This window comes from Oncorhynchus nerka, linkage group LG15, assembly GCF_034236695.1.
Source record: "Oncorhynchus nerka isolate Pitt River linkage group LG15, Oner_Uvic_2.0, whole genome shotgun sequence".
Classification (NCBI taxonomy): Eukaryota; Metazoa; Chordata; class Actinopteri; order Salmoniformes; family Salmonidae; genus Oncorhynchus; species Oncorhynchus nerka.
Genome location: NC_088410.1, coordinates 83,588,278 through 83,613,757, shown reverse-complemented (window position 1 = coordinate 83,613,757; position 25,480 = coordinate 83,588,278). Strand labels below are relative to the sequence as shown.

At 43.6% G+C, this 25,480-nt stretch overlaps 2 protein-coding genes across 12 annotated transcripts in view; one reads left to right on the top strand and one right to left on the bottom strand.

Moving 5' to 3' along the window:
- The window catches only part of LOC115143415 (band 4.1-like protein 1), a 174,917-nt gene extending 171,060 nt beyond the window's left edge, over nucleotides 1–3,857 (top strand). For all 9 annotated transcript variants that reach the window (XM_065001949.1, XM_065001951.1, XM_065001952.1 and 6 more), the window contains one exon: nucleotides 361–3,857. In XM_065001949.1, coding sequence (XP_064858021.1) covers nucleotides 361–366 — 6 coding nt within the window. In that variant the 3' untranslated portion in view covers nucleotides 367–3,857. The remainder of the gene's footprint in view (nucleotides 1–360) is intronic.
- A 416-nt stretch (nucleotides 3,858–4,273) lies between these two features.
- Nucleotides 4,274–25,480, bottom strand: part of LOC115143414 (contactin-4-like) — a 232,890-nt gene continuing 211,683 nt past the window's right edge. For 2 of the 3 annotated variants that reach the window (XM_029683822.2, XM_065001948.1), the window contains exons 13-23: nucleotides 20,899–21,074; nucleotides 19,392–19,512; nucleotides 17,878–18,036; nucleotides 15,319–15,468; nucleotides 15,034–15,104; nucleotides 13,815–14,049; nucleotides 13,417–13,532; nucleotides 9,756–9,942; nucleotides 9,554–9,666; nucleotides 9,059–9,227; nucleotides 4,274–8,633 (exon numbers count right to left, since the gene is read on the bottom strand). In XM_029683822.2, coding sequence (XP_029539682.1) covers nucleotides 8,542–8,633; nucleotides 9,059–9,227; nucleotides 9,554–9,666; nucleotides 9,756–9,942; nucleotides 13,417–13,532; nucleotides 13,815–14,049; nucleotides 15,034–15,104; nucleotides 15,319–15,468; nucleotides 17,878–18,036; nucleotides 19,392–19,512; nucleotides 20,899–21,074 — 1,589 coding nt within the window. In that variant the 3' untranslated portion in view covers nucleotides 4,274–8,541. The remainder of the gene's footprint in view (nucleotides 8,634–9,058; nucleotides 9,228–9,553; nucleotides 9,667–9,755; nucleotides 9,943–13,416; nucleotides 13,533–13,814; nucleotides 14,050–15,033; nucleotides 15,105–15,318; nucleotides 15,469–17,877; nucleotides 18,037–19,391; nucleotides 19,513–20,898; nucleotides 21,075–25,480) is intronic. The other variant, XM_029683823.2, reaches the window with a different exon arrangement.

Sequence of the window (25,480 nt, the reverse complement as noted above, 5' to 3'; positions counted from 1 at the left end):
ACCCGGTTCAGGTGATTGAAATCTGAACGCACTACCAGCACTTTGAAAAGTAGATGTAATTATACTTTCCTGTGGATACATTGTCTCTCATTCCTACCTTCTAAAGGACCAACCATACAGACAACCGGTAGAGTAAGTAGAATTCAATGCAATTCAACATCAGGCTTTGTGTGTGTGTGTGTGTGTGTGTGTGTGTGTGTGTGTGTGTGTGTGTGTGTGTGTGTGTGTGTGTGTGTGTGTGTGTGTGTTTTATAGGCTATTAGTTCGCTTTAGATATGTCATGTTATTAAAAACATCTTGTTTATCCCACTGGTGTCAGTCTGTTTCACAGGGCTGTCTGTTGCTTTCTCTCTGTTTCAGTCCTGATCGCTCATAGTGGTTCCTGGGAGTGGGGACAGGAAATTACTTGATCCTCCCGTCATCCCCATGAACCCCCCCACGCCAACGCCGCAAGAGGGCTACAGCAACCTGCCCACAATGTATACTACAATACAACAGACCGACCGCGCTCCCAGAAACAATCCCTGTCTCCTCTACAACACAGTATGCCTCCTCTCCTGTCCCTTTAACCAAAACCGACTGTGACGCCGCCTCTGACCCACGCTCAACCCCCCCCAACCCCTCTTCCTCTGGGAAATTCCCTTTTCCCTGGGATTTTTAGAACATGACCGTTCTCAAAAATCTGAGAAATAGACTGCAGTGTTTCTATCTCCCCAAGAGGTCTGACTTGTAAAGAATGTTGCAGGAATTGGGCTAATATGTGTTGCCCCATGTTTAGCCATGGGATCTGTGAGAGATCAATATGGTGGTTCTGGTGTTCTACACCCCCAGACAGACTGTACATGTACAAACATAATGACATGTTAACGATTCATCACCCTTGATCAATGTAGTTCAATTAAATGATTAGTGATGAGGATGTAATCCATCTTGAGTTAAATCAGATCAACCTTCCCCCAGAACACATTGACTTACCTGTAACTACTGGTCATTTATTCGCCAGGAAGTCAATAATAGTCCAACCTTCAAAATTGCTCTCAGAAATGGTCACCATGGCGATGCCTGCTCAGTGCTGACATCATGCATGTAGCATGGGGATCGGGAATGGAGTGTGAGGAGAGGGGGTTGGGGGAGGGCTGCTCTGCAGGGGCCTGTGGGATGGCTAGCCTTTAATGCTTGTTGTCACCAGTGTGACACATATATAAAACAGCTGTCTTACTAGCTTTTTAAACATTTGTAACAATAGAAGAATCCAATTTAAAGTCCAGTGTTTGCTTGTTTAAGAAATAAATAAAATAAATGTATCGATTAGCTTCTCATACTCACATGCATGGTTCTACATAGTTGAGGTAATGAACGATGCGATACCGACCTGTCTAGGAACAGACGTCCACAGGAAGTGGTCAAGATGGCATAACATTCAGACAAATCTATATCTGAAAGATTCTGTGGAATATACTTCTGCAATGTCTAGACACTGCATGTCAACCAAAGCTGATGGGACTATACCGATAGGAGAGTCAACTGAAGGAATACGTGGACAGACACTTCTACAACATCAAGAGACTATGAGTTGGGACTCCGCTTAGCATTCAGGGTATACTACTTCTATAGGCTCTGACTGTCATTCTCTGGCTAACAACAAACAGAATCCCCCCCCACTCTCCTCATCATGTTCTCCTTCCTTCGTCCTGCTGTTATAATTTCAGTCTAATACGCTGGTCATGTAGGGCAAAAGTCCAATCACACCCTATTCACCATGCAGTGCACTACTTTAGCCAAAATTAGTACACTCTACTGGGAAAAGGTTGTCATTTGAGACAAAGCCATAGTAGGACTCTTGAAGCAAAATGAGCGCTTTTCATTTAAAGTTTCTAATTATTTTATGAAATGTGAGGATATGTTTAAAAAAAGCTCATACTTGAGTTGTCTTTGTCATGTTGTATGAGTTCTACGTTTGTATTTATAAGAATGGTGGTGAATGTGTTTTTTTTCCCTTCCCTAAAAAGTATGTGTGTGATTACTTTTTCTGTACCCTGACAGACAAAGCCTGGATTCTTAAAGTGACAAGTTTAAGCCCAAACTCCATCCTCTTGGATAGTTAGACAGGAGATGATCCAGAACAGTTGGAACCTTGTTTATGTTCCAGAACAGCAAGCAATGCCTCCATAACCCTGCCTGGCTTAACCTTGTATACACTCTTAGAAAAAAGGGTTATTCGGCTGTCCCCATAGGAACACCCTTTTTGGTTCCAGGTTCCATCCTTTTTGGTTCCTCTTTTGAAAGGGTTCTACATGGAACCAAAAGTGTTCTTACCTGAAACCAAAAAGGGTTCTTCAAAGGGTTATTTTATGGGGACAGCTGAAAAAACACTTTTAGGTTCTACATGGCATCTTTTTTTCTAAGCGTGTACATGTTCATATAATATTCTCTGCATAATATCCTCTTAAGCTATGCTGAACTGCTGAATATACACCAACCAGTCAGTCAGTTTGAGAAAAAAAAAACCCGATGCTGGAACAAACTGTTGAATTGACATACTATGCATTGTTCCCTGTGTGGACTAACTATGAAACATAACTGAGGATAACCAGATTCATTTTTGGAGCGTCGATCTGCGCTTATCATCTCCGATGTGATATGAATTAATTACAGCGGTCAATTTTTAACTGCTTGTGAGACTTGCAATAATTGTCTCTCTGTAGCCACCTGATGCTATTGCAATCCATTATCAGTCTACTTAAAGGAGAAAACTGTGAACTGTCTGCATATGAAAAGTATTACCAAAATGTTCCAAGATGGAGTTGAAACTAGAAGTTGAGCTCATCCACACGGAGTCTCCGTGGCTTTGTCACCGTGCTTGTGAAAACGACTCCACTCTCACTACACCCTGAAGTAACAGAGGGGATCCCTTGGACGTTGTCTTACCTGCTGTTGTCTTTGTGAAACAGACAGTCTCAACACATCTTTTGTATATTTTATTTCATTTGATCTGGTCAAATGACACTGGATTGTTGTTTAGGCACTTGCTTGTGGTGATAGGCAGCGACGATATTGTTAGAAGTGTGTGGTGTCGCTATATTGGACACACACCTCTCAAAATGATGACTTGCTGTATAGACAATAAGAAAGAAGTTGCCCTGTAAAGCTGATGTGCTGTTTTTTAAAGGTGGGAGTCATTGTATGCAAATGAACATGAATACTTCTATGTGTGCATATAATTACAAATATACCGGAAGAGTGGGATGAAGTTGTGCTGATTTCATAATAGAGGATTAACAAATGTTCTATGTTAAGACTGCAGACCACTTGTGCGGTCTAATACAGTGCACTGGTTATACTGATGATGGGTGCCTTACTGTTGGATTCACCGCCACTGGAAACCATGTCATTGATTATTTTGTCTACATGTGATCTACTGACATTTCAGCCATCCACTCTCCATGTGGTGAGGTCTCGACCTCTTCCGGAGCCCTGGATGACATCACCTTTACTGTCAAAGGTGTGGGCCGTTTGCAGTCTCTTTACCTGCTCATTAATGTTCCATATAAGGATTGGGCAATACTATTGATAAGCTATGATACTCGTTCAGTGGTAGGAATAATAAGAATTGGAACTAAAATCCATTGAAGAGCAGAAAGATTACAAACACAAGGCCTAATAGGACAGAACTACTATGAGTGGCTGATTCCATAGACTCGCGTGAAGCACTATCCGTTCCACTCTTCCTCTTCCATCCTTCAATTCACCTCAACCTTTTGCTCTTCATTCCCCAAGTGTGTGGTGGTGTGTGTTTGCTGTATTTGCATTCAATTTAAATGGAAAACATACATAAATAAATGTCTCATTGCGATTCACATTGTCTCTGTAATTTCATGATGAAGACAAATACTGCAAGATGTGAAAACAGGTAAAGGTCTTGAGACTGTAAGCACAGTATATTTCATTTGTTTAGTGTCCTGCATTGCCATCTTGTGGATCTTAACGGAATTGCAATTGATAATAAGATTTCAGTAGTATAATATTCCATTGAGTATAATCATCAATATCCTCAAATTAAGATATTAATTAAAATGGTTATTGCTCTACCTTATTACTGCCAAGTGCCAATTTATATTTTCTTCTCATTTTGAAAATGTTGACTGTCACTGGATATCTCGAAATGAAGCATGCGGCACTCCCTAGTGGATTCATGGTGAATGACAAAATTATTAATACAGATTACAGTACATTGAATAAGCATAGAGAAATAAATCCATTGAATATCACTCACTTCTATAAATCAATAAACTTTATTCAATAACACAGTATAAACAAACAACAGCAAAAAAACAGAACTTGACATGGAGTAAATGGATAGTTGTACTGGTAAATCCCAAAGGGTGTAGGCCTACAGGGAGACATACCTGTCTGAGACAGAAGCCCAGACATAGTGGGTTAACGGGTAGAGATGCACAAACCTGCTCTCTTTGCGTGGTCTCAAGCCATTCAGTCAGTTAGCAGATGTACAGAAAAGGGCAAACACATTCATGCTAAGCGACATTTAGCTACTGTATGAAACGTTTGTGTTATTACATAAAAACCAAGTTAATCAGCTCTTTAGAAAGGTTTTCATTGTATACAAATGATCTGAAGTGTACAAAAAAGTATATTACACATTTCTCGATGCATGATTCCTGCCTAAACTTCCCTTTGAAAGTACTACAAACTACCTGCACTTTTGACTTCTTCACTGGACTACAAGCTACATACGCAATGTACTGTACCAGTTTCAAACAGCATCAGAAGACTATGGGAAAGGAAAGGATCATCAGCAGCATTTGTCTTTTAGTAAGGATGCAGTCAGTGAACCCACTAAAATGTCCCAGGCTTCCCACGTTGCCCTTAAACCATACTGAACAGCACCATGCTGTTGAAACACACCACTCCTTCATATAGAATGACAAGAGCCAGGAGGTTTTCCTGGCGAGGCCACAGGGTCAGGAAAAACCCTGGCCCTAACTATAATATATAACTAGGACAAGGAGGTTTTCCTGGCGAGGCCACAGGGTCAGGAAAAAACCCTGGCCCTAACTATAATATATAACTAGGACAAGGAGATTTTCTTGACTACATAACTTGGCCTAAGAATGACCATAGGAATATACATTGGATGGTAATAACTCAAACCCCTACAACCTGTCTATTGATGCAGTGTGTAGCTACACATCATACAGCACCTGTATAACAGACTTCTAGGTTTCTAATAGTTATTGATATATATATATAAGTTTAAGGCTCTTTAAGGACCTGAGGGTTTTGAACATATGATGAGGCACACACAAGGCCAAGAATAGAATAGCTACAGAGTAGACACACGGCTAACTGAGAGGATGAATAGAATAGCTACAGAGTAGACACACGGCTTATCAGAGGATGAATAGAATAGCTACAGAGTAGACACACGGCTTATCAGAGGATGAATAGAATAGCTACAGAGTAGACACACGGCTTATCAGAGGATGAATAGAATAGCTACAGAGTAGACACACGGCTTATCAGAGGATGAATAGAATAGCTACAGAGTAGACACACGGCTTATCAGAGGATGAATAGAATAGCTACAGAGTAGACACACGGCTTATCAGAGGATGAATAGAATAGCTACAGAGTAGACACACGGCTTATCAGAGGATGAATAGAATAGCTACAGATTAGACACACGGCTAACTGAGAGGATGAATAGAATAGCTACAGAGTAGACACACGGCTAACTGAGAGGATGAGATAGAATAGCTACAGAGTAGACATACGGCTTATCAGAGGATGAATAGAATAGCTACAGAGTAGACACATGGATAACTGAGAGGATGAGATAGAATAGCTACAGAGTAGACATACGGCTTATCAGAGGATGAATAGAATAGCTACAGAGTAGACACACAGCTAACTGAGAGGATGAGATAGAATAGCTACAGAGTAGACACACGGCTAACTGAGAGGATGAGATAGAATAGCTACAGAGTAGACATACGGCTTATCAGAGGATGAATAGAATAGCTACAGAGTAGACACACGGCTAACTGAGAGGATGAGATAGAATAGCTACAGAGTAGACACACGGCTAACTGAGAGGATGAGATAGAATAGCTACAGAGTAGACATACGGCTTATCAGAGGATGAATAGAATAGCTACAGAGTAGACACACGGCTAACTGAGAGGATGAGATAGAATAGCTACAGAGTAGACACACGGCTAACTGAGAGGATGAGATAGAATAGCTACAGAGTAGACACACGGCTTATCAGAGGATGAATAGAATAGCTACAGAGTAGACACACGGCTTATCAGAGGATGAATAGAATAGCTACAGATTAGACACACGGCTAACTGAGAGGATGAATAGAATAGCTACAGAGTAGACACACGGCTAACTGAGAGGATGAGATAGAATAGCTACAGAGTAGACATACGGCTTATCAGAGGATGAATAGAATAGCTACAGAGTAGACACATGGCTAACTGAGAGGATGAGATAGAATAGCTACAGAGTAGACATACGGCTTATCAGAGGATGAATAGAATAGCTACAGAGTAGACACATGGCTAACTGAGAGGATGAGATAGAATAGCTACAGAGTAGACACACGGCTAACTGAGAGGATGAGATAGAATAGCTACAGAGTAGACATACGGCTTATCAGAGGATGAATAGAATAGCTACAGAGTAGACACACGGCTAACTGAGAGGATGAGATAGAATAGCTACAGAGTAGACACACGGCTAACTGAGAGGATGAGATAGAATAGCTACAGAGTAGACACACGGCTAACTGAGAGGATGAGATAGAATAGCTACAGAGTAGACACACAGCTAACTGAGAGGATGAATAGAATAGCTACAGAGTAGACATACGGCTTATCAGAGGATGAATAGAATAGCTACAGAGTAGACACATGGCTAACTGAGAGGATGAATAGAATAGCTACAGAGTAGACACACAGCTAACTGAGAGGATGAATAGAATAGCTACAGATTAGACACATGGCTAACTGAGAGGATGAATAGAATAGCTACAGAGTAGACACACAGCTAACTGAGAGGATGAGATAGAATAGCTACAGAGTAGACACACAGCTAACTGAGAGGATGAATAGAATAGCTACAGAGTAGACACACAGCTAACTGAGAGGATGAGATAGAATAGCTACAGAGTAGACACATGGCTAACTGAGAGGATGAGATAGAATAGCTACAGAGTAGACATACGGCTTATCAGAGGATGAATAGAATAGCTACAGAGTAGACACATGGCTAACTGAGAGGATGAATAGAATAGCTACAGAGTAGACACACGGCTAACTGAGAGGATGAGATAGAATAGCTACAGAGTAGACACACGGCTAACTGAGAGGATGAATAGAATAGCTACAGAGTAGACACACGGCTAACTGAGAGGATGAATAGAATAGCTACAGAGTAGACACACGGCTAACTGAGAGGATGAGATAGAATAGCTACAGAGTAGACACACAGCTAACTGAGAGGATGAGATAGAATAGCTACAGAGTAGACACACAGCTAACTGAGAGGATGAGATAGAATAGCTACAGAGTAGACACACAGCTAACTGAGAGGATGAGATAGAATAGCTACAGAGTAGACACACAGCTAACTGAGAGGATGAGATAGAATAGCTACAGAGTAGACACACAGCTAACTGAGAGGATGAGATAGAATAGCTACAGAGTAGACACACAGCTAACTGAGAGGATGAGATAGAATAGCTACAGAGTAGACACACAGCTAACTGAGAGGATGAGATAGACAGCCATATGAGGGTCCAGTCACCAGTGCAATTAAATGGCCAAGGTTGAGGAACCTGTGGAAGATGGGACTTCAAAGCAGTGAGAGTGAATAAAGTCACTCTCGTCCTTTAACATAATGTCAAATTTTTCCTCAGGCATCAGTGCAATGTTTTATGGAGTAATAAAAAAATAGTTAGCAATACACACATCATTTCAGTGTTAACAATTCATACGTTTCTAAGAAGGCTGAACTATGGTCTTTGCTTGACATGAAACCACAGTTACAGGTTCATTTTTGACCAGAAAATGCTCTTCACTTTAGACAACAAAAGTGCTCTTTCCAACAAACTGAAAACTTTAAAAATGTATCTGTAAGTAAGTATGGGCATACACTGAACTCCACTCAACCTTGCCTTTTCTAGCCCAGACTAATTATGAATTGGTTTCAAAATAAATCTATAAAAGCTAGACATATCATACAAAAGATGCATATAAGACATTTTAATGAAAGCTGCTTTGGTAACAACAGAGTCAAGACATCGGTGGATTTCCTGTTCTCGCCGGCCGGCGGGGTGTTGAAAGCGGGGCCCTTTCTCTCCTTCTCATCTCAATGACTTTGCTTTCCAGCGTTGCTCGTCCTCCTGCCTCTAAAACCTAAATGAATGGATCTAGTTACACCAGACGGAGGGTGTTTGTGTTCCGTTGTTGAGTTGCCTCCACATCAGATGCAATGTTCACTGGGAGCGCTTTGTCATAACGATGTTCGCGCTGTGAAAGACAATGCTATTGTACTGAGGGCTGATAAAGTAGAGACCTTGGTCGCCGAGCCAATTGCATTGGGACCTGAAAAACATGAAAATAAATGGGCTTTGTTAGTCTGTCCGTTTACGCATAAAAAGACAAGCAGCCTAGTTGGCAATTCATTGTTGAAGGCTTTTTGTGCTATTACATGCTTTGGTGATCAAACCTTGGGCATATTTACATACATTTCTGAATAGAAAAATGTATTTAGGCCAGGATTCAATCCGATCGCGCTTTGTCAGCTATCCACCTTTTAAAGGCAATGTTCCCGCGATCAATATTGAATCCTGCCTGACTAGATGTTGTGTGTGTACCAAATAGTCCCCACTCTATCTGTTCCTTTTGAAGGCTTAGGGACACAAAACATTCAGGTCCCTAGTCATGACAATAAACCAGTATTGGCAATAGCTCTAAGCAACACCATTGAGATCATTGAAGTGTGAGGGAGCAGTCCACTATTGACTGACCTGGTATTCTGGGGATGGTGATCTGTCTGCTACTGCTCCCCTCTCCTCCTTCCCCAAATGGTTTGATCTGGATGAAGTACTCCTCATTCATAGGCAGGGAGAGCTCCACCGTTGTTGTGTTGGTTTCCATGACACTAGGGCGGCTGTGTCGGTTACGCTTGTAGAGCACCTAGAGACGGGCCACACAGGTAAAAGGTCACCGGGAGAAACCATGACAACAGGCACTATTTCTAACTAAATCATTGTAGTCAATGCTTCGGTTTCCACTAGATAGCACAAACACAAAGTCAAATTTGAAAGGTCACCTAGGAGAAACCATGGCAACGAGCACTATTCCTAACTAAATCAATCGAGCACTATTCCTAACTAAGTCAGGGCTTAGGTTTTCACTAGATAGCACAGCCACAAAATTGAAATTGAAATCAGATAAATTGTGGAAGCAGGGTTTATGACTTTGTGGCTGTGTTAACCAGTGACGACAAAATGGTTCCTTACTTTGTAGCCAGTGACCTCTGACTCATTTTCCAGGGCCTTGACTTGCTCCCAGTTCAGGATTATCTTGGAATTCAATGTGTTCCACATCACTTTCACCGGGGGCTGGCTGGGCGCTGAGGGACACAGACACATGTAGATGAAGATCACATGATCTCCAATAAGTCAGTGGAAACAACCTCTCTAAGGCAGGGTTGATGCTTACGTGGTTTCTTGGTGGTGACATTGACAGTGACACTAGGAGGCCCAGCCCCGGCCGTGTTGTACGCTCTCACTGTGACGTAGTAAGTGTTACTTCCTCTCACCCCTCGGATAATGGCTGACGTCTGGTTCCCTACCGTCCTCTGGACACTGGCTGTCTCCTCCTTCTCTCTCTTCTCCCAGTACCTCAACTGAGACCAGATAGACAGAGGATAACCAGGGACATTAATGCAGACACTAGTCTGACAGGACAACTGTAAACTGGAACTACAGTGAGTGGAGTAAATTGGTATAAAAACAGCATTTCATTGTATGGTGTCCCTCATACAATGTCGTCTTTCCATGGGTAAGGTGCTTTGGTTCTGGTTACTTAGCTCATGAAGTGAGGGAGTGTTTAAATGGCGTGGTCACAAAGAAATCACCATGTGTAAAATGTCCCAGCACTCAAGTTGACTGATTTTCAGATTTTCTGTGACACCCGAATGTCCAGGCTGAAATAGCTGGCACGGTTGACAGGACAAATATAATTTGTCTTACCTCGCAGGAACAGTTTGCTCAGGCCCACTTCCTTGGTTACTTTAATTGGTCAACAATTCATAATTCCAGTACTTTATGCATCCCATGAATGAAAATAGGCAATTTGTTTTTATACTGTAAAAGCATTTGAAAAGTGAACTGGCAAAGCCAGTTTTTTTTAACCTACAATACTGTGTGGTTTATAGGCTAAACATCCCCCATGTCTCCTGATGCATTGCATCACTAGACTGTTCAAATAATCAGTATAGTTAGCAACAACAGACAGACAGACAGACAGACAGACAGACAAGGCTGGATGGACCATTACACATAACAAGCTATTAGATCTGAGATGCCCAATGTGCATGAGCTTTGCCCTACCACCTGCCAAGTGCTCTTTTTTTCCCATTTTGGTTGGTTGCACCTGTTGGTCTGCCCAGTACAGAGCTCGTACGTGCCCTGTTGGTCTGCCCAGTACAGAGCTCGCACGTGCCCTGTTCGTCTGCCCAGTACAGAGCTCGTACGTGCCCTGTTGTGTCTGTTTCCCAGTATGCCCAGTACAGAGCTCGTACGTGCCCTGTTGTGTCTGTTTCCCAGTCTGCCCAGTACAGAGCTCGCACGTGCCCTGTTGTGTCTGTTTCCCAGTCTGCCCAGTACAGAGCTCGCACGTGCCCTGTTGTGTCTGTTTCCCAGTCTGCCCAGTACAGAGCTCGTACGTGCCCTGTTGTGTCTGTTTCCCAGTCTGCCCAGTACAGAGCTCGTACGTGCCCTGTTGTGTCTGTTTCCCAGTCTGCCCAGTACAGAGCTCGTACGTGCCCTGTTGTGTCTGTTTCCCAGTCTGCCCAGTACAGAGCTCGTACGTGCCCTGTTGTGTCTGTTTCCCAGTCTGCCCAGTACAGAGCTCGTACGTGCCCTGTTGTGTCTGTTTCCAGTCTGCCCAGTACAGAGCTCGTACGTGCCCTGTTGTGTCTGTTTCCCAGTCTGCCCAGTACAGAGCTCGTACGTGCCCTGTTGTGTCTGTTTCCCAGTCTGCCCAGTACAGAGCTCGCACGTGCCCTGTTGTGTCTGTTTCCCAGTCTGCCCAGTACAGAGCTCCATGTGCCCTGTTGTGTCTGTTTCCCAGTCTGCCCAGTACAGAGCTCGTGCCCTGTTGTGTCTGTTTCCCAGTCTGCCCAGTACAGAGCTCGTACGTGCCCTGTTGTGTCTGTTTCCCAGTCTGCCCAGTACAGAGCTCGTGACGTGCCCTGTTGTGTCTGTTTCCCAGTCTGCCCAGTACAGAGCTCGTACGTGCCCTGTTGTGTCTGTTTCCCAGTCTGCCCAGTACAGAGCTCGTACGTGCCCTGTTGTGTCTGTTTCCCAGTCTGCCCAGTACAGAGCTCGTACGTGCCCTGTTGTGTCTGTTTCCCAGTCTGCCCAGTACAGAGCTCGCACGTGCCCTGTTGTGTCTGTTTCCCAGTCTGCCCAGTACAGAGCTCGTGTTGTGTCTGTTTCCCAGTCTGCCCAGTACAGAGCTCGTACGTGCCCTGTTGTGTCTGTTTCCCAGTCTGCCCAGTACAGAGCTCGTACGTGCCCTGTTGTGTCTGTTTCCCAGTCTGCCCAGTACAGAGCTCGTACGTGCCCTGTTGTGTCTGTTTCCCAGTCTGCCCAGTACAGAGCTCGTACGTGCCCTGTTGTGTCTGTTTCCCAGTCTGCCCAGTACAGAGCTCGTACGTGCCCTGTTGTGTCTGTTTCCCAGTCTGCCCAGTACAGAGCTCGTACGTGCGCTGTTGTGTCTGTTTCCCAGTCTGCCCAGTACAGAGCTCGTACGTGCCCTGTTGTGTCTGTTTCCCAGTCTGCCCAGTACAGAGCTCGTACGTGCCCTGTTGTGTCTGTGTCCCAGTCTGCCCAGTACAGAGCCTGTACGTGCCCTGTTGTGTCTGTTTCCCAGTCTGCCCAGTACAGAGCTCGTACGTGCCCTGTTGTGTCTGTTTCCCAGTCTGCCCAGTACAGAGCTCGTACGTGCCCTGTTGTGTCTGTTTCCCAGTCTTCCCAGTACAGAGCTCGTACGTGCCCTGTTGTGTCTGTTTCCCAGTCTGCCCAGTACAGAGCTCGTACGTGCCCTGTTGTGTCTGTTTCCCAGTCTGCCCAGTACAGAGCTCGTACGTGCCCTGTTGGTCTGCCCAGTACAGAGCTCGTACGTGCCCTGTTGTGTCTGTTTCCCAGTCTGCCCTGTTTGGAGATTGCACGCACTCGGTAAGCAAATATGAATGGCTTGAGAAGCGGTCACCGGTCGAGTGTGTGTAGAAAGTTATAACAGTACTGCCACAGCAGCTGCAGCATAAGATTTGATTAACACTTGATAACACTTGATTTACATCATCATCAATATTCGGTCAGGTTGGTTGATACGCGCAGCAGACAGAGGCAGAAAGACAGAGAGGAACGGCTGCATCTACGACCCTCTGACCCAACTCCATCTCTTCTTCAATCAGGAGTTGCACATGTGTCAGGGCAGCAGCAACACTGGTAGTCTCGACCAGGGCTCTCCAACCCTGTTCCTGGAGAGCTATCGTCCTGTAGGCTTTAGCTCCACCTCTAATTTAGTCCACCTGATTCTAATAATTACATTAGCTGGTTGATAAGCTGAATAAGGTTCATTACAACTGGGGTTGAATTGAAAACCTTACAGGAAAGTAACTCTCCAGGAACAGGGTTGAAGAGCCCTGGTCTAGACTAGCTAACCACCAAATATAAAATATACACACAAGCCACTAGCCAGCTAGCCATATATCATGAGTTAGAAGATTATTCATATTATAAGTTAAATAAAAGCATTGAAGATAAATCACAGTCAACAAAACAATTATCATCAACAATTAGCTGATAGCCCACCATCTTTTCCCCATGTCAGTCATTCATGTCTTTAGGAGGCACTGTAACTTTCAAGTCGGTGGGGAGGGGTGGCACCCTTTATTTATGCACCTGCCCCTGAAAGTTCTGTGCACAGCCCTGCAAACACACACACACGCACACACACACACACACACACACACACACACACACACACACACACACACACACACACACACACACACACACACACACACACACACACACACACACACACACACACACACAGGTAGAGAGAAACAGGAAAGAACTTGACTTACCTCATAGCCTAGAACTCTTCTCTTACTGGTGTTCCAAGGCAGGGCTTTCCATGAAACCTCAATCTCAGACGCAGACAGACTCTTGGCACGGATCCTGGTGGGCGCTCTGCCAGGCTCTGGGTTAATGAAAAACATACTTTTAATTAGTTTTAAAGTATTTCAGGCTTTGATGACCCTTAAAGTGGGTCCATCTCTTTCATCAGCGGTACAGAGAGAGAACCAGAACCAGCAACAACAGTAGGAACCAACCATCTGCAGATGTAAATAGAAGTGCAGGGGTGTTAAAAGATAACTGTAATGACCGGGAATAAACAATCCAGAGACGCCTCTCCATTGGCCTTTAAACACACTGCTGCTCCTCTGCGTCTCAGACGGACATGACATTATTCTTTACCAACCTTCCTCTGCAGAGTAGATGGTGATGACAGGTCCGAAAGGGCCTTCCCCCTCGTTGTTGTACACTCCAACCTTCACTTGGAAGGGGGAGAAGGGCTGGATGCTCTCGTTCTTAAAGACATATTTGGAAGCTTCTGATGAGGGCACGGCAGCCTGCATCCAGCCTGTGGCTCCGGACGGTCTGAAGGCCACCACATAGCCAAACCCTTCTCCGTTCTGCAGCTCCTCAGGAACAGGCTGCAAGACAACACACACACACACACGTTGAAGCAGGTGCACAAGTAGTGAACAGGCACAGCCGTCCATAATAACGCGCCCTCAGCATGACAGCTTGTTAAGACATATTTCATATATTTCTGGGGACTGACTTTTATTGTTTAAGTCAACACTCCTCTAAAGATGGTTATATAAAGGGCATTTTATTTTACAACGCTTGGGAAAAGAAAGACATTGACTGAGAGTCATATATATTGTGTAGTATGTAGAACTGTGTTAGAACTTTGTTAATGTCGAAGTTAGACTTGATTTTAACTCTCAAATTAAAACCAGCATTCAATAGCCATTCAGCAAAACTTTCACAACAGTGGATGATTTTCAAGCAGCTGGAATAAATATGAGTCTTCAAAACGGGACTGATTAAGAAGGAAGCTTCATATAAAAAAGATAAGTAAAACAAAATCTTTGAAAAGTTGCTTGTGACTTTGTGAAGAACCATTCTGTTTAATTATATTATTAAAACCTCAAAGGCATTTTTCTCTCCCTAGGGTGACAGCAGCAGTTATTGCTTCTCTGTTCTTAAAAATGAAATGCCATACTTTAAGCCTGCCTGCTGTTATTAATGCAACAACGGCCCGATTCCTTAGAGAATCATGACGTCTGGCTTCTCCTCCAAGTGTGAGGGAGTATGGAAGCAGGCGGCTGGCTTCCCCTCCAAGTGTGAGGGAGTATGGAAGCAGGCGGCTGGCTTCCCCTCCAAGTGTGAGGGAGTATGGAAGCAGGCGGCTTGCTTCCCCTCCAAGTGTGAGGGAGTATGGAAGCAGGCGGCTGGCTTCCCCTCCAAGTGTGAGGGAGTATGGAAGCAGGCGGCTGGCTTCCCCTCCAAGTGTGAGGGAGTATGGAAGCAGGCGGCTGGCTTCCCCTCCAAGTGTGAGGGAGTATGGAAGCAGGCGGCTGGCTTCCCCTCCAAGTGTGAGGGAGTATGGAAGCAGGCGGCTTCCTTACCTCCCAAGTGATGACTAATTCTGAGCGACTGCCTCCACCTCCGCTCACATTAGCTGGTGTGACCTTCGGAGCTGGGGAAACAGAGGGTCATTTTTATCCTGCTCAAGTCAGTTGACACCAGCCATCAATGATAACATGATAATAACACATTCGGGATAAGATTTTTTTTTTTACATTGAAATAGGTTTCCACCATACCAGACCAACTAAATGGCAAGTAGACTCACATAAGAAACACAGAAAACAAACATGCAGAATTGAAGGGATCCATGAAAACAGTACATACATGTCTCCTTTGTCCTTGCTTGTTTGGATGGTTTGCTGGGCTCCCCGGTCCCAATGGCGTTGCTTGCCAGGACTCTGAACTCATATTCCACCCAGGGGCTCAGGTCTATTACTGTAGCTGTCAGACTGCGGCCCCCCACCACCTCAGGAACTGGCACAAAACAAAACAGCCCCCTCCCCTCAGAATGAAGCAGGTAGCAGGAAAGTGTCCTCTAGGCTGACAGGCCCACTGAGCACACTCCACAGGTGCAGGGGACTAATCAGTCAGAAGGACACATGTTGTACTCACACGCACACGTACACACACACACGCACATCTCAAGGGTGGAGTTCACTTGGTTTCCCTGTTTGCTCATACTTAGAGCTCTGTTTGTCTGGATCATAAAGGCAACTCCCCAAACTAACAGGCTTCTGCACAAAATAATTAGAACAGTACCAACCATGTAACTTTATTTAACTAGGCAAGTCAGTTAAGATCAAATTCTTATTTACAATGAGGACCTACCGGGGAACAGTGGCTGCCTTGTTCAGGGGCAGAATGACAGAATTTTACGTTCTCAGCTCAGGGATTCGATCCAGCAATCTTTCGTTTCCTGCCCAAAGCTCTAACCACTAGGCTACCTTCCACCCCCCTCTAACCACTAGGCTACCTGCCTCCCCCCTCTAACTACTAGGCTACTTGTCTCCCCCCTCTAACCACTAGGCTACCTGCCTACCCCCTCTAGCTACTAGGCTAACTGCCACCCCCTCTAACCACTAGGTTACCTGCCGCCCCCTCTAACCACTAGGCTACCTGCCTCTAACCATTAGGCTACCTGCCGCCCCCCTCTAAACCCTAGGCTACCTGCCTCTAACCATTAGGCTCCCTGCCGCCCCCCTCTAACCACTAGCCTACCTGCCGCCCCAGCACCATGCATGCCTACACCCTGTTCTATTGTAGATGATATAGTAGAACTGGGTGATATGGACCTACATCCTGTTCTATTGTAGATGATATAGTAGAACTGGGTGATATGGACCTACACAATGTTCTATTGTAGATGATATAGTAGAACTGGGTGATATGGACCCACACCCTGTTCTATTGTAGATGATATAGTAGAACTGGGTGATATGGACCTACACCCTGTTCTATAGTAGATGATATAGTAGAACTGGGTGATATGGACCTACACCCTGTTCTATTGTAGATGATATAGTAGAACTGGGTGATATGGACCTACACCCTGTTCTATAGTAGATGATATAGTAGAACTGGGTGATATGGACCTACACTCTGTTCTATTGTAGATGATATAGTAGAACTGGGTGATATGGACCTACACCCTGTTCTATAGTAGATGATATAGTAGAACTGGGTGATATGGACCTACACCCTGTTCTATTGTAGATGATATAGTAGAACTGGGTGATATGGACCTACACCCTGTTCTATTGTAGATGATATAGTAGAACTGGGTGATATGGACCTACACTCTGTTCTATTGTAGATTATATAGTAGAACTGGGTGATATGGACCTACACCCTGTTCTATTGTAGATGATATAGTAGAACTGGGTGATATGGACCTACACTCTGTTCTATTGTAGATTATATAGTAGAACTGGGTGATATGGACCTACACCCTGTTCTATTGTAGATGATATAGTAGAACTGGGTGATATGGACCTACACCCTGTTCTATTGTAGATGATATAGTAGAACTGGGTGATATGGACCTACACCCTGTTCTATTGTAGATGATATAGTAGAACTGGGTGATATGGACCTACACTCTGTTCTATTGTAGATTATATAGTAGAACTGGGTGATATGGACCTACACCCTGTTCTATTGTAGATGATATAGTAGAACTGGGTGATATGGACCTACACTCTGTTCTATTGTAGATTATATAGTAGAACTGGGTGATATGGACCTACACCCTGTTCTATTGTAGATTATATAGTAGAACTGGGTGATATGGACCTACACCCTGTTCTATTGTAGATTATATAGTAGAACTGGGTGATATGGACCAATATTGCTATAAATTACCTGAATTGAAGTAATAATGATAAATAGAACGATAAGTGCACCACAGTTTTTTTAAATGATCCTTTAAACTCCTACTGTTGTTGTAGCCATCAATTGTCCCATTAAATATCACCCATTAGCAAACTTATTTCATTTCAACTTCACATTTCTCTAGTATAGGCTACTTATTGTAATGAACGATATCAGCAAAATGCCTGCGATGAGTGATCGGTATGGATCTTTTTTTTGTTTATCGTCCCAGCTCTACGATATAGAATCCGGCATCCAAACTTTCGTATGGGGCACTTTTCTATGCTATCAAATAGCTCCCTTCACTGTAAGTCAGAAATTTATCCACGTTTCAAAAAACCCTGCAGTCAAGTAAAACTGCAGTCAACCCGGTCACTGAACAATCGAGTGCCATTTTGCATCAAAGTAAAATCACTCACAGGCCTATATATATTCTCACAGGGGAGAAGAGAAAATGGAGATCAGACCCCTATATAACACTTTGATGAGGCAATGGCTGGTTGGAGAGCCTACCTGTGGTGACAGCCTGCCAGCCTAGGGAGAAGGGTGTCCTGGCCTGGATAGTGTATGTGGTAATTGGACTGTGATTATCAGGCCCCGGTCTCCAGGAGAGAGAGGCTGTGGTGTCACTGATTTCTTCTACATGGATGCTGGTAGGTGGGCCTGGGGGACCTGCAGATATGGGGCACAGCCAGGCAGGGAGCCAGAGAGAGGGGGTGGTCAGAGAGAGGGGTGGGGGAATAGAGAGGGAGGGAGAGACCGTGAGGAAAGGGAAAGAGAGAGAGGCAGAGAGAGAGTGTGTGTGAGAGCGAGAGAGATATCGAGAGAGAGCGACCAAGAGCGAGAGAGAGCGCAAGAGAGAGAAAGAGCGCAAGAGAGAGAGCGAGAGAGAGTGAGACAGAGAGAGAGAGCGAGAGAGAGCGAGAGAGAGCGAGAGAGCGCGAGAGAGAGAAAGAGCGAGAGAGAGAGAGAGAGAGCGAGAGAGAGCGAGAGAGACAGAGCGGATTGTGATAAAGGCGGAGCAGGGAACAGTGGTGTCCTGATCACTGTCCACCTTCAGCAGTGGGAGTACAGCTGGCAAAATCAGTTTGGTGAGCAAACCGCAGGGAGCCTTTGTATCTCATTAAATTCAATGATATTTTCTCAACCTAAAGAGAGAGAGACACATCTCAATCTGACCATATTTTCAACAGATCAGAGTACAATGCCTTCACATCACAATTAGAGGCATAAACAGAGAATAAAGAAGACAATAAACACATACTGCTTTATGTTTCACCAGAGGATTTTAGCTCCACGGATACATTGTTAGTCTGTATTAGTGATTTAAATACTTGGATGGCTCACAACTTCATCCAGCTAAATCAAGACAAGACCGAGGTACTTATTGTTGGAGTCAAAGCACAGAGAGAGCATCTAGCCACACATTTTAATTCAGGGGCAATGAACATTGCTAAGGTGTGGCCGTTTCTCTCTCAGGCTGATACAGCGAGACTCATCTATGCTTTTATTACAAGCAGGCTTGACTACTGTAATGCTCTCATGGGTACTGACCAAGACCAGATGGAGAGAACAAATTAGTTTTAGAATGAATTTCAAGTTTCTTCTTTTGGTTTTTAAATCCATTCATGATTGTGCACCCCAATACATGTCAGAGATGCTTTTAAGTTATGTACCCAGTAGGTATGTTGCCATGGATAACTGAACCAATAAAGTGACCCAAAACTATTTGAGTGGGAGTGTTGCCTAGCAAATTGCATTTTCTATTGCTATGACCTTCAATTATCTTTCAAGGACACGAGGATGGCTTTTCACTGACTTTCCAACATAGAATGGCTTCTGTGAGGTTTACAAGGTTTTTCCCGACTACAAGGTTTTTCAACCCATTTGAATGTGTGACAGTGTTAACATTTGCTTGATGCTTTATCATACTAAATAAGCATTTATAACATAATTAGTAAATACCAATGATCGATAGCATAAATAAAAGTATCTTTCATGAAATATTGCTTGTCCTGTATAGACACCTCGGACCACCAGGTCTGCTGCGATGGAGATACTGTCCACCTTGGTCTGCACTGCACAGGTGTACTTCCCTGCGTGTCTCAGCTGGATGTTCCGAATCATGATGTCCCCAGCGGAATGCTGCTAACATGCAACACAAACATGAACAAATAGGCACACAAACGCACACACACACACACACACAGACACACACACACACACACACACACACACACACACACACACACACACACACACACACACACACACACACACACACACACACACACACACAATGATTAATATACTGTAGTAACATTTTAATATATGTAATTAAAATATATGAAATATGCGGATTTGACAACAATATGTGAGCAGAAAAAAATATTTGAAAAACCTATTCAGGGTCTTCGTATGCTTATTATTGTATTATAATTCTATGGTTTAAACTATTATGTTTTTACAGGTTCTAAAAGGGTGATGGGTATTCCTATAAATGTGAGACAGGCAGAATACTTAATCATAATAATTACACAAATGTATTCATACAAATGTGCTGATTTTAGCTGTAGAAGAGTGGGCTCATTATTTCAATGTTCAAGCAAAGCTTAATAGTCTAAGTTCTCAAGTTCTTTTCATTTTGTTTCTAATCCCACTATCATTTAATCAGCCCACCACTGAGTGGAGTCAGGACCAGTGTTAAATTGGATGTGGCAAGAGCTGCTGTATCATCACAGGGATCCATGACGTTTCAATGAAACAGCGTACAAATGTATTTAACTCCAGAGATGGTGTCATTTATCGTGGTGTCATTTATCGTGGTGTCATTTATCATGGCAAAAGGAAAACGCAATTTAGATTTTAAAATATAATCAAAAACATGACCATATACTGTACATGTCTCCACTAATCACTTCTGGAACAATGTTTATCATCACTCTTCTTCAGGCAGGGGACAAACAAGGCTATTTGAAGTGTTTTGTTGTTACCGTAAAATGTAAATGAAAGAAGGGAAGAGTTTTGAGCCTGGTAGGTTTTAGGGAGGGGTGGGGAATATGTCATGTATATGTCATTTCAAAATAAACTACGTGCAGCACATTTTCAGCCCATTAATACACATGATCCAAACATTCTCTGCACTGCAGATACCCTTCTTTTCATTGACCTCACTTATACTAAAGGAAGGGAAATAGTATCAATGTTCCAATGTATCACCAGCTTCACCCTTTGACTTTTCTCAGTGACATTTCTGAAGGGGGTTGAAAAATCTCTCTTTAATTACAATTATTTCCTTTTTTTCATGGGAGAGCAGTGGCATAAATAAAATATAAGCAATCTCCAACACAGTGTAGTAAAGATGTGTGTTTCTTCCTATTCATTATGCATTGTAGTGCTCCTGACAAGCATGGTGTAAAAGCGTGGTACTCGGCACCATTTCTCAGACATGACACTTTGATTATAAATGGGAGCCTTGATGGCCCCGCAGGTTCTTGGAACCGGGAGGGAATATTCAGAGGCTTATGCACTTACACCGCCCACTTTTTCAAAGTATCCGCCGTGGTTGCCAAAGTGGATCAGCTGCTCGTTGAAGAACCAGGTGAACATGAGCTTCAGAGACGGGTCATGAGTCACCTGACACGGCAGCACGATGCTCTCTCCTACAGTCACGTCCAGTGTGGACGGTGCCGTTGTGATAATGGTCGGCTCTGGAAAACAGCACACACACTACTGTTAGTGTGAATGAAACACATACAACAAGCATTACATGATGGAGTACTATGTGAATTCCCCAAGCTAAGAACACTGTAAACCAGGGGTGTCAAAGTCAAATGGACGGAGGGCCAAATAAAAAAATCAGCTACAAGACGAGGGCCGGACTGTTCGAATGTTCATTGAAAAATTTTTAAATGACGCATATAGTCTAGTGAACCTAATTGAACCTACTGAAAACCTAACAAATATATTACAATATGATCAGATAAATAAAGCAATATTTTCTTATGGCTCTGTCAGTAATCTTTAATTTTCAACAGACACAAAAGACAAATTTCCTTTATATAAATATCCCCATAACATGAACATTAAATGAAAGAAACCGGTATTCAAGGCACCATCAGTAGACTATATTTTCTATTTTAGCAAAAGTGGGCTAAATTTACTTCAAAGAAAAAACAATAATAGCAATTTTCTATCATCCACTCAACTGAAATATTTTTAAAATATAATTGGATTGAAATACAAAAAAATAAAGTGCAAAAATCTATTAATCAAAAACAACACTTTGTTTAAGGAGAAGTAACATGCAGTGAAAACAAATATTAAATTTTAACTTTTAAACTTGAACTGAGTAAAAACTCTAAATATGTGATTGCACAGTAATGTTCACTTGTTTGAGGTTGAGGGTGATACTTGGTGGTGTCCCATCTTTTCCACAAGTTCATCAATGTTCGGGGTAAGGCTCTGAGCTGAAGAAATCCTCAGAATTGAGTGGAGGTGTTCAGCAGTAAGTCGACTTCTGTGTGATGTTTTGTTCAGGTTCATCAAAGAAAACAGTTGTTCACACAGGTATGTGCTGCCAAACATAGACAACGTTTGAGCAGCCTGGATGCGCAGCTGGGGCATTGTGCCGGGGAGGAAACGGGCGAACTCCGCAGCACCCACTGCCGCATATTTTGCCCTCAGTGCATCATTGCATTGGAGGTCAATCAACTCCATTTGGAGGTTTGGTGGTGAGCTTTCCACGTCAACAGCAAATGGGTTACCGAGCTGTTCCAACCTGCTTTTTTGTGCTTCAAAGTCAGCAAATCGGCGTCGAAAGTCAGCGGCAAGCATACCTATTTTATCAGCCAACTGTGTGCTCGGGAACGCACTGGTAGAGAGCTTCTCTTTCATGGTCTGGCAGCTGGGAAAGTGGCTCAAATTTTCTTTCCGCATCTGCGTCTCCCACAGAGTCAGTTTGGTTTTAAATGCCTTCACTGTACTGTACATATCAGAGATGACACGATCCCGACCCTGCAGCTGCAAGTTTATTGCATTCAGATGACTCGTAATGTCACACAGAAAAGCCATTTCACACAGAAACATTTCGTCTCGGAGTTGTGTTGTGTCTTTCCCTTTGCTGTCCAAGAACAGACAAATCTCCTCACGAAGCTCGAAACATCTTTGAAGCACCTTTCCCTGGCTTAGCCATCGCACCTCTGTGTGATAAGGCAAATCACCATGCTCCGTTTCTAACTCCGTCAGAAATGCCTTGAACTGGCGGTGATTCAAACCTTTGGCTCTGATAAAGTTAACTGTGCGCGTGATGATGCTCATTACATGCTCCATTTTCAAGGCTTTACCGCACAACGCTTCCTGGTGTATGATACAATGATAAGCTGTCAGCTCACCTGTCGCGTTTTCCTCTTGCATCTTTTCCCGTATCTTCGCCACCAGTCCGCTCCTGTGTCCACACATCGCAGGTGCTCCGTCGGTTGTCAAACCCACGAGTTTTTCCCAAGGCAGCTCCATCTCATTTACACATCTTGACACCTCTTCATACAAATCATGCCCCGTAGTTGTGCCATGCATAGGACGTAAAGCCAAAACTCCTCTGTCACGCTTAGGTTGGAGTCCACTCCGCGGATGAAAATTGACAACTGGGCAATGTCAGAAATGTCGGTGCTCTCATCCACAGCCAAGGAATATGCAATAAAATCTTTTCCCTTTTTCACAAGCTGCTCTTTTAGATTGATGGACAACTGGTCTACTCTCTCGGCAATGGTGTTTCTGCTCAGACTCACATTTAAAAAGAGTTGCCTTTTTCTGGGCAAACTTCGTCACAAACTTTAATCATGCAGTTTTTGATGAAATCCCCTCCGTAAATGGCCGGGCTGATTTAGCGATCTCTTCTGCCAAAATAAAACTGGCCTTGACAGCAGCCTGGCCTTGTGATTTGGCTTTTTTGAACAGAGCCTGTCGAGATTTGAGGCCTCGTTTTAATTCCTCTGCCTTTTGTAGCCTTTGTTCCATGTCCATATTCTTGTTTTTGTCCGCGTGTTTCGTTTCATAATGTCGTCTCAGATTATACTCTTTCAGTACCGCCACACTTTCTCCACACAGAAGACACACAGGTTTTCCAGCTACCTTCGTGAACATATACTCCGACTCCCACCTTGTTTGAAACCCCCGGTTCTCAGTATCCACCTTCCGTTTTGCCATTTTTGATGGGTATCTGAAAGTTAATTTTACTGTGATGCTGACGACTGCTGTGCCAATAAATATTGAAATGAAGCAGCCTACTGCTCGGTGCGTCACCTTTGCATTGTGGGAAATGTAGTATTGGTGCGTGTAAAAGATCTGCGGGCTGCCGGCTTGCTGCGGGCCGGTTCTAATAATAAATCAAGATCATCCCAGGGGCCGTAAAAAACCTTCTTGCGGGCCGGATGTGGCCCGCGGGCCTTGACTCTGACATATGTGCTGTAAACGATTATTCCAAATGTTTTGCAAAATGAAATATTCTAATAACTTACATGTTTTTTAAATGACTAATTCAATGAACAGATGGCCACATGTGGAAGTAAAAACACACTAACCCAGGACTAAAAACTACTGTAATTATCAGAGTTAATCAGTTTTAGCCAGCCAGAGGTTACAGTGTGGGGACTAATGGCTTGTCTCCTGTACAGATGTAGGACTTCATTTGATCCCCCTGATGCAGTTGAACTTTCCAGAAAAGCAGGAAATGTAAAACTTGTAGTGTATTTGAGGTTTAAAAAGATTTCTGAAGTTTGTCATTTCCACCTGATTTTCCCTTGTGGAAAATGCATCAACCCCTACACAAATGACCATTAATTATAATCCACATTTTCTGTTGCTTCATTATTATTTTCCTGCTGAAGTAAAACTGGCTCAAGTTAAGATCCTAAATATGTAACTATATGTTAACTTGAGCCAGTGTACTATATATATATATATGTCACTGTGAGCTCAGCCTTCAGTTAGTAGGTACAGTAACTCCCCCATCTGCAGACTGCAGTGCAGAACCCCAGACTGCTGCAGCCAGTCAAAGAACAATAAACACAAGTAGGGCTCCTCCTTCACAACACATTCTCTATTCAAGTCTCTGCATGCATGTGGTGTGTTGCTGTTGTTTCACTGGGGAATTAGACAGCATCCCTCATCTCCAGCATGAGTGTGAGCAGAGACAAGGAGGATAGGAGCACGAGAGCAGAATGATCAGAGAAATAGGAGCCGCTTTGTTCTGATGCTGTACGATGCTTGTCTCCCTCTTGGGGGTGCTGTGAGTACTCAGTTGAAATATCCACTGAGCGCCGACTAAATTAACCACGGCAAATGATCCCTGGACAGGCAGCCATAGATTCCTGCAGAAAATGCCGGCAGTGCAGTCGTCATCCAGAGTAAATTCGATACCTGCATTGTGTTTCCTTTATGTGATTTATCTAGTCTCTTTCTATTATCAGAGCAGAGTGATATCAGCAGGTAGGTAGGTTTGGTTAGACTACAATGTGATGGTGTTTTAAAGGCTCAGCCCTATTCCAGGGAAGATGAAATGGGGGGCTATCACGTGACACAGTCAGACCCTCACAAAAGGGACATTTGCAGAGAGAACACATTTATTAAATGTCCATCAATGCCAAAAGGGTTGAAAGGGAGAAAAAAGGAGACACATCTACGCCTCCTCTTTCCCGATAGGTCCCTTGGGAGAACATGGCAAGAGGAGCGTCAATGTTTTTTGGTTCCTTACAGTAATGCCAATGGGCTTTTTTACAGTCTTCTGATCACATGTTTTTTGCACTCTTCTCAGTAAGGTATCCTTATGACATGTTTTTGTTGTTGTACCAATTTATACACCTAATGACATGTCAATGTCAAGCCGAAGTGCTGAGAACATACAGGTGAAACGTCCAATGCAAACAGACACAGCAGCCTCTCCCCTAATGTGACAGCAGGTGTTCTAAAAAATAATGGGGCCAGATGTATGGTCATGCCTAGTTAGCTCTGAGGCTGACCAGAGCAATTCATTCACTGTAAAGATTGGAAAACTTCTCCTATTACTCAACTCAATCATCATTTGCGACAGGTCGTATGGATAACCCTGGTTGGTTACATG